Source organism: Falco biarmicus, chromosome 12, assembly GCF_023638135.1.
Source record: "Falco biarmicus isolate bFalBia1 chromosome 12, bFalBia1.pri, whole genome shotgun sequence".
Lineage (NCBI taxonomy): Eukaryota > Metazoa > Chordata > Aves > Falconiformes > Falconidae > Falco > Falco biarmicus.
This window is the reverse complement of record NC_079299.1, coordinates 27,496,457-27,509,103: the sequence shown is the minus strand read 5'-3', so window position 1 is coordinate 27,509,103 and position 12,647 is coordinate 27,496,457. Positions and strand designations below refer to the sequence as shown.

General features: G+C 39.9%; 1 protein-coding gene across 1 annotated transcript; it reads left to right on the top strand.

Moving 5' to 3' along the window:
- The first annotated feature begins 372 nt into the window (after positions 1-372).
- On the top strand, positions 373-12,641 carry ANKEF1 (ankyrin repeat and EF-hand domain containing 1). Its single transcript, XM_056357506.1, has 9 exons — positions 373-747; positions 1,216-1,415; positions 2,854-3,003; positions 3,737-3,860; positions 4,758-5,580; positions 8,458-8,684; positions 9,956-10,137; positions 11,351-11,494; positions 12,516-12,641. The coding sequence occupies exons 1-9, from the start codon at positions 402-404 to the stop codon at positions 12,639-12,641; spliced, it is 2,322 nt and encodes a 773-aa protein (XP_056213481.1). The 5' UTR covers positions 373-401.
- The last annotated feature ends 6 nt before the right edge of the window (positions 12,642-12,647 follow it).

Here is a 12,647-nt window from a genome sequence, read left to right as displayed (position 1 = left end):
TTTGAAGTACTAAAGTGACGGATGATAACCTCCCCCTAGGCTTCCAAGTAATTGTAGATTATAAAGGTTCCTTGAATGGAAAGCAGTTACTGTACAGTTTCTTCAGTTAATTTTCACTCAGAATGAAACTTCTTCAGAACAGTTTGAAGACTAGAACACTTTTTCAAGGTGCTGCATGTGTTTATGTAGTCTATATGTATGCTGTATATACTAAATGAGATAAATTCATTCAAAGCTTAGTGCTCTGCCAAGTTAAAGTGGATATTTTCATGCCTTGAACATAGTTTGATTCCTGTTCTTACTGGCATGTAATTATAATCTCATCTCTGAGTTTACATGTTTTCTTGTCTCCCCATGCAGAAATCACTTCCTCAAAAGAAGCCATTTTTTCTTATTCCAAGATGTTGCCGGTAGATAACAGACTTCTAAACTTACAGATCTACAAACTTCTTCAGTGCATCCACCAGAAAGACAAGAAGCAAATAAAAAAGCTGGTCCAGAACGGATTCCCAAATCTCATTAATTTCACAGAGCCTGTGGAAGGATATAGCGCCCTTCATCTGGCCTGCATTAAAAATGACACTGACATGTGTGGCTTCTTGCTGGAACAGGGAGCTCATCCAGATGTCCAGGACAAGATGGGACATACTCCAGCAATGAAGGCAGCTGAGCTAGGCCATGAATTGGTTTTGGATTTATTGGGAAAAGCTAAAGCGGACATGGCTGCTGTGGATAACGAAGGGAAAGGTAAATAAAAAGGAACTTTATCAGACCAGAAATACCATAAAATGACCCCTTAATGTGTTACACACTTGCTACATATGTTGCGTCCCAGCTGTAGAGAGGAACTGTCGTGGAGGGCAATCCTTACAGCTCAATGGAAGCTATTGGCCACAAGAGCTTGGGTGAAAAGGAAAATAATTGTCCCTAAACAGTCTAGACATTTAAATAAAAGGTCTATCCAGTACGTTGTTGAAAGATAACTTGCGATTGAGAATCAGGTTCCTCCCATGACCTGTCACATTATAAATTCAGGTTAACTCCCCAAGTTCAAAGGCACTAAGCTAGAAGGGGTTTTTTGCATCCCTATACCCTAAGAGAAGTGAATGGGTCTCTGTTGAAGGAGTTGGTCCGTTCAGCTGTGAAGCTTACATGCTAAGTAACCTTTCCAACATTTTAGTATTGCACCATAATCCCTGCTGGTTTTCTCTGCAGGTGTTTTGTTTTACTGCATTTTACCTACAAGACAGCACTACCGCTGCATGCAGCTTGCCCTGGATTATGGCGCAGATGTTAACAACTGTACTACTGATGGGAAGCCTGTATTTCTACAAGCCTGTGAGCAAGCTGATGATATTAAAGAAATATGTCTGAATTTCTTGGAAAGAGGAGCAAATCCCAATGCAAGAAACCCAGTATGGATATTTCTGTAACTAAGAACGTATATACTGGAGTATAGGAGAGTTACCAGCTGGCTAGAGTATATGACCTTAAATCCTCACGTTAAAATAATAAAGCACTGCAAGTGCTTAACTCTGTGGCCACACCTGTCCCCTTCTTTTGTACCATCCTTTTTTGCAGGGGCAAGAATTTAAGTCTTTTGCTTAAATCACATATCCTGATTTAGATTTTTGTAGATTAGAGTGCAAATATTTTACAAAAACAAAATTTAACTGGGCCAGCTCTTAGAAGTTTCAGTGCACTGTACATCAGTGGAGCAGTGCTGATTTGTACTTTGCCTCATATGCCCTAAGGTTTTCAGAGTTGAAATAATACTCACTACAAGGTGAGTCCACCATGCAAAACCTGATGGGGAATCAAGGCAGGGATGAGGCATAAGAAACTCTTTTCTATGTCTTAGTCATTTATTTCTTTACTTCCTTAATTTAACAAAGACTTAGAGGACTGAAGCTCCATGCTGTTGATCAAGTCAAGGAGCTCAGGCTTTCCCTTAAAGCTGCCTCTGGCTTTTGCTTTGGTCTTAGTTTTGCAGTATCCTCCCTAGCTTGTAGCTACAGCAAACCCAGTGTTTGAACATCCCTATCCCATCCTCTTATGCACATCTCCACTTCAGGCACTCAGTCTACCTGCAGTATGAGAAAACTGCATTTTTCTGGTCACGTAACAGGAATGGTTTTGCTAGGCCCAGAGAAAGATATTGGGGAAGGATGTATGGTTCGGTGGAACAATATCCATAGCTCATTGGTCTTTACCTCTCTGTAGAGTGGCAAGACAGGTATTCTAAGTGTTGCTGTGGGCCAACCTGTTAATAGCAGGCAATCCCTGATCCAAGATGCACTCTGTTCTTGGGAAGGTCACCAGATCTACCAGTCAGCCATTACAAAGAAAATAGGCACTGCTAATCAGTAGTATCTAGAAAAAGACATAGCATTAATGTATTAGAATGTGACCTTTTCCTCACAGAACAATAGTGAAATTCCCCAGCTGCTCTGCTTTCCCCATAGCACTCCTCCAGCCATAGCTCCTTATGCTGTTTCATGATAGAGGTGGTTTTTTTGTTAAATTTTGTAAACATGCATGAGAGCATGCACACAGAATAAAGGATTCCTTCACTAAGGAATTGGTTTTCATGGGGACTGTTCAAGGGACTCAAGCTGCTAATGTACTTGAGTCACTAGGATTTGGCTACCCATAATTTAGGAGCATTATGACTAGATTCTTAAAGTTTACCTACAGGTATCTTTGAAAATATTAAGACTTGCCTCCTTTTTTTTGGTAGTACCTGAAAGAAGACCTTCAGTTTTATGCCACCTTGCAACAATCAGAACATATTGTTCCAACCTGAATTAGCATACAAAACGAATTCTGAGTTGTTTCCTTGCTGCCTTGCAGGCTACGGGTCGTACAGCCTTAATGGAAGCCGCAAGAGAGGGTGTTCTTGAGCTGGTGCGTGGTCTACTTGAGAGAGGCGTCGATGTTAATCTATTTGACCTCGAAAGACACAGTGCTGCACATTTCGCAGCCAAAGGAGGCTTTTTTGAGGTATCTTCATTTGTGATGTTAAAGCATTGCTGCAAAGCTAAACCTGGGGTGGCTTTTTGTTTGCTTTTTTGGGGTTGGATGGTGGGTTTTGGGTGGTTTTTTGAGAGCAGTACCTCAGCTGATCAGCATAATAATCAGCAATTAAGAGCCGCTTCTTTTTAAGTATCAAAGGGAATCCAGCAGTGATAGAATTTCTCTCATAATTGCAGAGCCTTTTTTGCCAAGGTACCTCTGAGTGTGTGTGCTAGTGTGACTGGTGCGAAGAGCTCTCCATTGGAGAGCTTGTTTCTCTCAATGTGTAGCATGTCACAGCTGTGTAACTTGGGTGAAACATTACCGTTATAACAAGGGCAGATGCAAGCAGTTACAGGTAGGCACTTTCTTCCTGCTCCCCTGTATCATCTTTAAAGTACATAAAATTATGCAGTTTTGATTGTGCATGCAATGTCAGAATTTCTTTACGACAGTGGCCTGCAGCATACTGGCAGGAATGAAGATTGTCCTTGGTGTCTACAACTGAACAAAGTTTCTGTGTCCTATGTTAAGTAAGCATAGTACTATAGAAAACATGAACGGTATGTGTGCATCCATCAGCTGGGCATGGGAGAGAACTTCACAAGACAAGCTGGGAGTATATGATATCACATTTATTTGTAAATCATTCTCACACTTGCCCCTCTTAAGAAACAGAGAAGATTTTTGTTTTTCTGTCAAACTGTCTTTGTTTTTCTAGATTCTTAGAATTATTTCAGCTTATAACGGAGACTTGGGCCTGATTGCTATGAATGGTAACACGCCGCTTCATTATGCTGCAGAGGGAGGATTTGCAGATTGCTGCAAGTTTATAGGACAAAGAGGTACATTAAAAACAAGTTACTTTGCAACTATCATATCTATTCTATTTCTGTGCTAAAGGAAAGATCTTATTTGGGTATCTATGAAGGATTTGACTCACGGGTATCGTGTGGCAAACGTAAATCTCATTAGGAAGTGCCTAACATAGGCTATTATGAGTTATTTCTATTCATGTGGCTGAGATAAAATATTTCTCAAAGAAAGCAGCAGAAACATCATGGGTTTGTATAATTTGGAATTGGACTGTATTAAGTGGTTCTGGTTTGAATTGGTTTTAGACATATTGCATTGAAGCTTCCAACAAAAAATTAATTTTTGGTTTGCTGATCCCTTAAAAAAAGGATCTCTGTGTCGTCATGGGGAAAACTTCATGCCCGTGGGTATTGAAACATACTCCAAAGCTGCTGCGATCATTTTCTGACTTAATCAAATGATCATAGCCCTTCAAGCTTGGATTCAAGGGGACCATGCAAAATCTAGCCTTTTGTTCTTGTGACTGAAACATTTAACTAGTGATCCATTGCCAAATGGCAAGGTTGGGATATAGAACATTGAGCTGTACTTTAATCTTAGCTTGTTTCTTCTTTACATTTTTACTTAATGGTGGGAAAGGTTAAGTTTCCACTGAACTTCTGCCTTTCTATACATATTCATGAGTGGATAGATAAACAGAGCATGGGTTGCCCAATGAATCTCCCTTTGGGGAGCAAACATGAATGCGTCGCTGACCTTCCAGTTGGGGATCGATGATGTGATTCCATTTACTATCACAGTTTATAGTTAAGGCAGAGTAAAATTGTAGACCTGTGGCAGTTAGTTGCACGTATGTTACAAGTCTCTAATATTACATAATTAGGAATGCCACTGCAGTATCAGAGAAACTGTGTCCATCTTTTTAGGCTGTGATCCTACATGGACAAACTTGTTAAAAAAGACTCCAAGAGCCGTTGCCAAGGAAGGTGGTTTTAAAGCAGCAGCAGCAGCATTGCGTAAAATTGAAAAATCCTTTATAAAACAGTCCAAGCCTGGGGCTGAGGAGGACAACCCCCGCTGGGCACTGAGGCTGTATGACTGGTCCTTAGAGCACCAGGCTGCCCTCCGCAAGGCATTTGAGGCTGTTGACCAAGGAGATGGGACAGTAGCTAAAGATGATTTTGTATCAGTTATTCAGAAGCAGTGTGCCTTTGTGGACGTTGAACAAATACAAACTATTGCTGAAATGCATGAAGGATCTTACCCCGAGGGAATTAACACCGAAGAATTTTTTAAAGGTTCTAAATACTTGCAGAAAAGTTGTCTTATAACAGCCTTTGGACCCAAAGGGAAGAAGGGGAAGAAAAGGAAAAAACGAAGACAAAAAAGAGGAATCTCCATCCCCGTGCCAATTTGTGTTATTCCAAAGAGTGCATGTCAGCGTAGGGACGATGGCTTCCCTGCGTACATGATTGAGGCTACTCAGTACACTGCTGATAGCTACCATTTTAACCGAGACCACCCATCTGCCCATCCTGTGCATGATGACCGTGCCTGGTATATGGATGAGCCAAGGAAAATGTACATGAATATTAACTACCTTGTCAGAGCAGGAGATGTTCTGTCTCTACAGAAAGCATTTGAGGAGGGTGTGGAAGTAGACGTAAAAGATAAATATTACAAAACACCTTTGATGACTGCATGTGCAAGTGGGAACATGGATGTTGTGCAGTATCTTCTGGAAAAGGGGTAAGATCATTTCAGAGATTTTTTTCAGTTTGGTACTCTGAAAAAGCTTTCAAAAGCATAAATTTCCAGTTAAAAGCTGGATGCAACAGACTATGGTTTGGTTTTGTATTTACATAACATGTAATATTAAGGTTAGTTCCATAAGAGTTAATAAGACCCCATAAGATTTTAATATTACTTCCTGAGTTGCAGAGGGTTAGTTTATGATTTTTCACATTTTAGGAACAATGAAATAGAAACATGCAAGAGGTAAGTTCCCCTGTCTGAAATTTGTGGTGTCTGGGCTGTTGACACTTTAGTCAGTGTGTCTACAAATCCAGCCTGTTGGAAATGCAGTTAGTTCATACCCATGTCTCACGTAGTGCATCCTCAAAACAGAACCCTCAAAATCTGATGAATGATTTTGGGGAAATCTGGCTTAAGTGACTTTTTCTGAAATCATCAAGGCAATCCTGGACTTCCCTGTTCCACATACCAGGGCCTTTGCACACAAATATCTTAAGGGGTTAAGCCTTATAATCACTTTCCTCTGCAGCCTCAGCAGGCTGAGGCAGCAGCACTTACACCAGAATCATGTGCTGCTATTTAGTTTGCTCCTCACTTTAGAAGTGTTTCAGCAATTTTGTAGCCTACAGACACACCTGTGAAAAATTTCAATGACAGCTTAAAAATGAAAGCAGTTTAAGAAAGATTCAGTCATACTTGTGGAATACCATAATCTTGCCTTTTTTACTGTCAGACTACTGCAGTCCTGTACAGTCATTCACATCAACTCTTAAATGAACATTGTTCAAAGATGTTTGCATTAGCTTTGTTCTCTACCTATACCTAGAATTCATTTTAAGTCATTACTCAGGGTAAGTGGCTGTAGTTGTTGCTCGGGTTCCTGCGAAGACTTAACGGTACATGGATCTTTGCACACCCTGTTAATTGCACTGACGTTCCTGGACCATATACAAAGTTGTGTAAATGTGTATATTCGGGTCTTCCAGAGATAAATATGCAAGAGTTAGCAAATTTATCTAGCAGATTAGTCTCCACTGCTTTTGTCAAGCTTCATTAGACAGCACTGGAGTCACGTCATCATATTTAACACTTAGACCTAGAAAAGTAATAACTTAGTTTAAAAAAATAGTACCTATTGAGATTTTAAACTGACAGAGATCAGAAAATAGAAAGTTATCAGTACAGCGTTTAGCTTTGCATCTTTCGGCAGCATGGACTTTCAGATGCTTTCAGTTTGGCATGAGAGTTCAAATACTTTTTATAGTACAACCTTTTCAATACAGTATCACAAACCTATATTGAGTAGAAAACAAAACATTGGATTTACCCTGAGCTATAGAAAATGCTGAGGTTTAAACATAAACTGATGGTATCTACTTTCTATCTTGTCCCCAAGAGACTCAGAAGTAAATTAAATTTGGGCTAAATGCAAATTCAATGCTTTATCAGGAGAAAATGCTGAAAAACTTTTTAAGTCTGTGCTACGTTGTCCCTGTTCCCTTCGACTGGTTTGTTTCTGATAGAACAAAGTTAGCAAAAAGGGTTCAGGGACAGACAGAGTATCAGTACAGGCACAGAGGTTGGGTTGTGAAAGTGGAATAACTGGAACTGCTTATTTTAATGAGAAATATAAAGGAAATGAAAACTGCATACAAATAAACCATAATGGCTGAGCAACTGAAAGATAACAAAGGTAAAACCAGTAGGTCAGGGGAATTTACTGTAGTAACATCTCACCAAAGGTAGAATTCTGAAAAAAAAGATTAAAAATTTAAAAGAGGAAAAGAGCAAATAAATCTGTTCTTTTGATCTAGAGTTAAATTATTAACAATCTGACCTGAAAAGCAAAAAGCTATCCCTGGAAACAGCTTCCTTCATAATTTTTCTTCCTTCTCTCTTTCCTTCCCTGACTTTTTGGAAGATGAGCTCTTTGTCCCTAGAGTATGTGAGACAGTGACCCTAACTCAGTTCAGGACCTCTAGGCTGTCTTTAATACAATGCGACATAATTCACTCTGAGTACTGGGGAACCCCCTCATGAGGGTTTGACCCCTCCCGAACCCGTGCATGGCACAGGTGGGAGATCACAGATCTGGGCATGGACTGTGCTTTCTTCAAAGATACGAGGGAACCATATTTCTTCCCTTTTAACACTGTGAAGGGGCTCTAGTGGCTCTTGTTCCCCAAGCCTTGCTTTTGCATGACCCCAGCCAAAATGCTCCCAAGGCAACCAGTTGCTAAAGGGCTGATAATGCTTTTCCCCTCAGCTTTGTCCAAAGGCAGCATATTGCAAGCATCTCTTCCAAACTAGCCCTTGCATCCTCCATAGCATGCCACTTTTTAACCTGGGAGCAGAAACAGATCTAGTTTAGCGACACAGTGGCTGAAAGTTTTAAATCCTCAGCTTTTTGAGACAGAGCTGCTCTGACTCATTTGTCAATTGGCCAGTAGTCAATTCTGCCACATGTTTTTAAGCACCTGTTCTTGGCCCAGAAGCATTCTTTTTTTGAATTCCTTAATCTGCTTTTTGCCATTCTCAGTGAAGCTGGAGCACAAACGTTAGCAGTGTTTTATAGGACTAAGCTGTTTGAATGCCTGTTTTATTACGTACCTTTGAAAACCTCCATGTAGAGGACACTGTGTTAGCTTACAGAGGGATATGATCACCACCCAGGCACACTTACAATCAATATTTCATGATAAGCTATGTGTCATTCACTAAAATGGGTTCAGAGTAGCAGTAGCAATATGAAAATATCTATATCGAATATGCCATTGCAGTGGGCAGCGAACACTGATTGTACTTGGAGCTGCAGACGTTATTGTATCTAGTAGCTAGCTTCATCTGCCACAACTTCTGTTACTCTTGTAGGGCTGATATAAATGCAACAGACAATTTCATGTGGACTCCCCTCCATCACGCCTGCTATAACGGACACCTAGATACTGCTGAACTGCTAGTAAAGGCTGGAGCAGCAGTGGATGCACCTGCAATAGGCAATGCGACCCCGCTAATGAGAGCCATTGAGATCTGCAGATTGGATATAGTCTATTTTTTAATCAGTGCAGGTGCTAACATCCAGACTACAAACAGCAATGGTAAATATCAGCATCTCCAAAAAGGCCTGTTTCCTTATGTGTATACATATTTTATTTTTAAAAACCCACAAACACCTTGGAACACTTCGAGAAGTGTTCTGAATTTGTGATTGCTATCAGGATCAGGATGAAGGTAAGAGTTATGTTCAATCAGTTTTCTACATGTGGAATCACTATTGTAAGTATTCAACTTTCTTGGGGTTTATGCATCTAGAAAATAAAGTAACATGCTTAATTACGTGGGTAGGATGACTGTTGCTCCTCACAAGATATAGACAGTTATAAGTGGCTTTAATGGAAACAACTATCTAGTTATTAATATTATTTGATGAAAAATTAGATTTTTGTTGTGGCCAGTGTATACTCTGTCACCCATTTACATCACTTATTTTTATACATAGGCAGCTCTGGTTAGAAAAAATTCTTGCTGCTTCACGTGTAAACATTACTCCCTAAGAAAAAAAACACTGAACAGAAAATGAAATCTGAACTGTTACTGAAGTGTTACCTCCCCACAGCAGATCCCTCATTCAGTATTATATCCTCTGTTTTCAGAGTAATTTAAACAGTTAACATCTATCACATGTTAAGCTCTTGCTCTGACATAGCAAGCAACATTGCTACACAATGAGACTTTCCTTACCCAAATGCCTAGTAGGTGAAACCCTGTGTGTAGGAGGGATGTGTAGTCCTTATTTCTGTTACCACGTGAAATTCTAGTTCACACTGCAGTTTAGTTTTGCAACTACTTTACAGCCACAGGGTCTCATCTCATAAGATCCAGGAGAGTTTTTCCTTTATTAAGCACTGAAGGTGTTCAGCCCCATTTAAATGGCTTTCCCTTGACTCCTTGCCAGCCACAGACCAAATATTGGGAGAGGTAGATACCTACGGTAACTTGGCCTATATTCCTAACCTTGTGCTGTGCTAGCCATCTCCTAGTGCTAAATGCTCTCAGACCTCAAAGATCAAAATTACAACCTGCAGGACCAGCATATTAAGCTTCAAATGTCAGAGCATTAAGAGCAAAGCAACCACTCCAAGAATTCCTGCAATATTTGGTTTCAAGGCTCATTTCTGCATGGCCTTGTTCTGCAAGCAGTGCTGGTGACTACCAGTCCTACGCCTATGTCAAACATGTTGCTGGCACATGAGTGGTTAATAAATAGAGGCCTAATTCAATTCATGTCATTATCCAGTTGCAATAACAAGTGTCAAATGTCGTGTCATTTTCATGGCTTATACAGGTATTCATTTTTTTTTAAATACAGGAAAAAATGCTCTTGATATTGCTAAAGTATTTGCAGATTCTAGTATAATTGACCTGCTCCAAAATAAACTGGAAAATTTGCCGCAAGTACCAGAAAAAAAAGCAGCAGAGAAAGAAAAAAGTGTGAAGCCAAAGTCACCTTTTGCACTGATGCCTGTAGAGGTACAAGCTGTGAAAAAAGAGGTATGAGACACGATAATGAAGGAGTGACTTGCTAGTAGTTAGTGGAGTGCTGCTTCCTTTCATTTATTCGCTATCCCTGTCTCTCTAAAGCTCTAAATCAGGCAGTTTTGTTAGAGTATTTTCAGAAGCCAGTACTTGTTCTTCCCAGTACTAGTACTTGTTCATTGGTTGAAATTTTGACTTGTTAATTATATGAATTTCATGGATTCCCCAGTCCCACTTAAGAATTATGTCCTATATCACTGACAGGACAGAGAAAAATATTTCCTTTTCTTTTCCTATTCCTCCCAAAGTTTATGATTATCCAGCTCTGTTGTGGTAAATACTGAACAACTGGTAACTAATTTCTTAAGGGGAACACCTGTTTCTTCACAGGATAAGCCCAAGGCCTTTCAAATTAGTAGAAACATCTTTCTATTCTGCTAATCAGACTCACCAAGGTGATGGTGCTATCAGGCTTGCTGACTTCTCATTTCCCATCTTGTCTCATATCCTTCCTTTCCTACTGTTGACCCGAGTCCTGCTTCTAAAATCCCACACTAATCTTTGGCTGTTGTACTTCTGAATGCTTTTCCTGCACCCCCTGGAGCCTTGAATACCTTACCATTGCCCCAGTTCCCAAGCTGACATCAGCCTCTGTGACTGCATCCTGGTTGTCTTAACATGGGTGAGATACTCCTGATTTACCAGTGGTACTTTTTAGCCACACACAAAATGCTGTTTAGAGAGAAAATGCAATTGTATCTCCATTGCTAGAAGTGTCCTTCAGCAGTCCTGCCCTGGATGGTATAGTAAATATATCCCAGTAGCCAAGTGTTGGTTTTTCCCCTTTCAAAAATGTTTTGAATGTCAGGGATAGTATAGGACTTTCATAGGCAGGAGGGTGACAACCTTAGGTGCTTATTTATTCATCACCCGGCACAGGATGGGCTCACCAGCAGTACTTAGTGATAGTCCTGTGAGACTTAATGAGCAGTTAATGTTTTAGTGTCCAAGAAGGAGAGTCATCCTCTACTTTTTAAAAGACTTCCCCTCACAATTTTTGGTTATTAAAAAAAAAATAAAATATCAGCTTTAAGAGAAAAAGATTCTGAATGGATTAAGAAAAATACACCCACAGCAGATAGACAGCAAAAGGAGTATCAGAAGATGCAGGATATGTGCCCTGCTTCCAAACATGCTGTATTTGTGTAACTGATAACTTCTCTTTCAGCCTTCACAGGTATCTCTGCCAGTTGTAGAAAAGTCCATTCTTGAAAAGTCAACACATTCCCTTAAGGACAGTGTTATGTATCCGAAGTCTTTGATAACCAGTAGTGCTACCAAGGAAGATTACATCGCATTCAAACCCAGAAAAGTACGTACAATAGCAAAACATGAGCACAGTTGCACGTTAAAGGCAGACCTTGCTGTAAATCAAAACCCAGAACAGTCCGATGGGATGACTTCACAATTCAGCTAGCTTATAGATGATATGGCACAGGCTAGAGAGATTGCCACAAAAGACCAGTACACTAAAAAAGTTCATATATATGTGTATATGTATTATATATACACATATATATTTATATAAAACAAGTCATTGTGGAAATCAAGGTCTTACCAGGTTTTAAAATAGTATTAAAGTGGACCTGCAGTAAAATACAAGTGCAACTACTTTCATGGTACAGATTTTCCTGCACTTAAATGATAGGAGTCCTTGTGCATGGGACCAACACCAACTTCTAACTTGCCTTCTCAATTATTTATCACATGATTACTTATGTCGGTGACAGTTACTGAACGAAATGAATCACAGTACACTAAATATTTACTTCCTAAAGTTAGAGTACTAGAAATATAATTTCTGCATCAGGGACTTGTTAATACTCATTCACAAATAACCAAGAAACAGAAAGAGATAATCACAGAGAAGTAATTTTTAGAGTATTTTTTTCTCCTTAAAAAGGAAAAGAATACCATTGTTGACTGAGGAGTTTTGTTTGGCGTTTGTTTACCATTTCCCTAACCCTGACTTGTGGTCTCAGGGGAATAAGGCGTCATTGTCAGCGACTCTAACAGCTAATTACTATTTTCAACTCTGAGGATCTTGGGCCTGAGTCAGTCCTTCTAAACAATTAGCTTTGGATCATCTTTGTCACATTATCCCTAATCTGAGCCCACAGCGTTACAGACTGGAAGTGACAACAAGAGAGTGCCCTGCTTATACATACACAGATTGTTGTGTATCTTCTGCTGGGAGGCCACGCTAGTTTTCTTCTACATCTCAGGATGGAAAGGAGTGCTCTAAAATGGCTCCGTTTTGCTGACAGTATCTTCTTAATGCTTCAGTTACAGAAGTCATGTCCAAATTAACTACAAATAGCTTTGTTTTGTAGATTTGGGCCCCTGATGCCGCAACAGAAGAGCTAGCAAGAAAGCAAGAATTGCTCCATGAACGCTTTGCTCTCAGTGGCCACTCAGAAAGCCTCATGACCCCCTTTAATAGGAAAGTTATGGAATAAGCACAC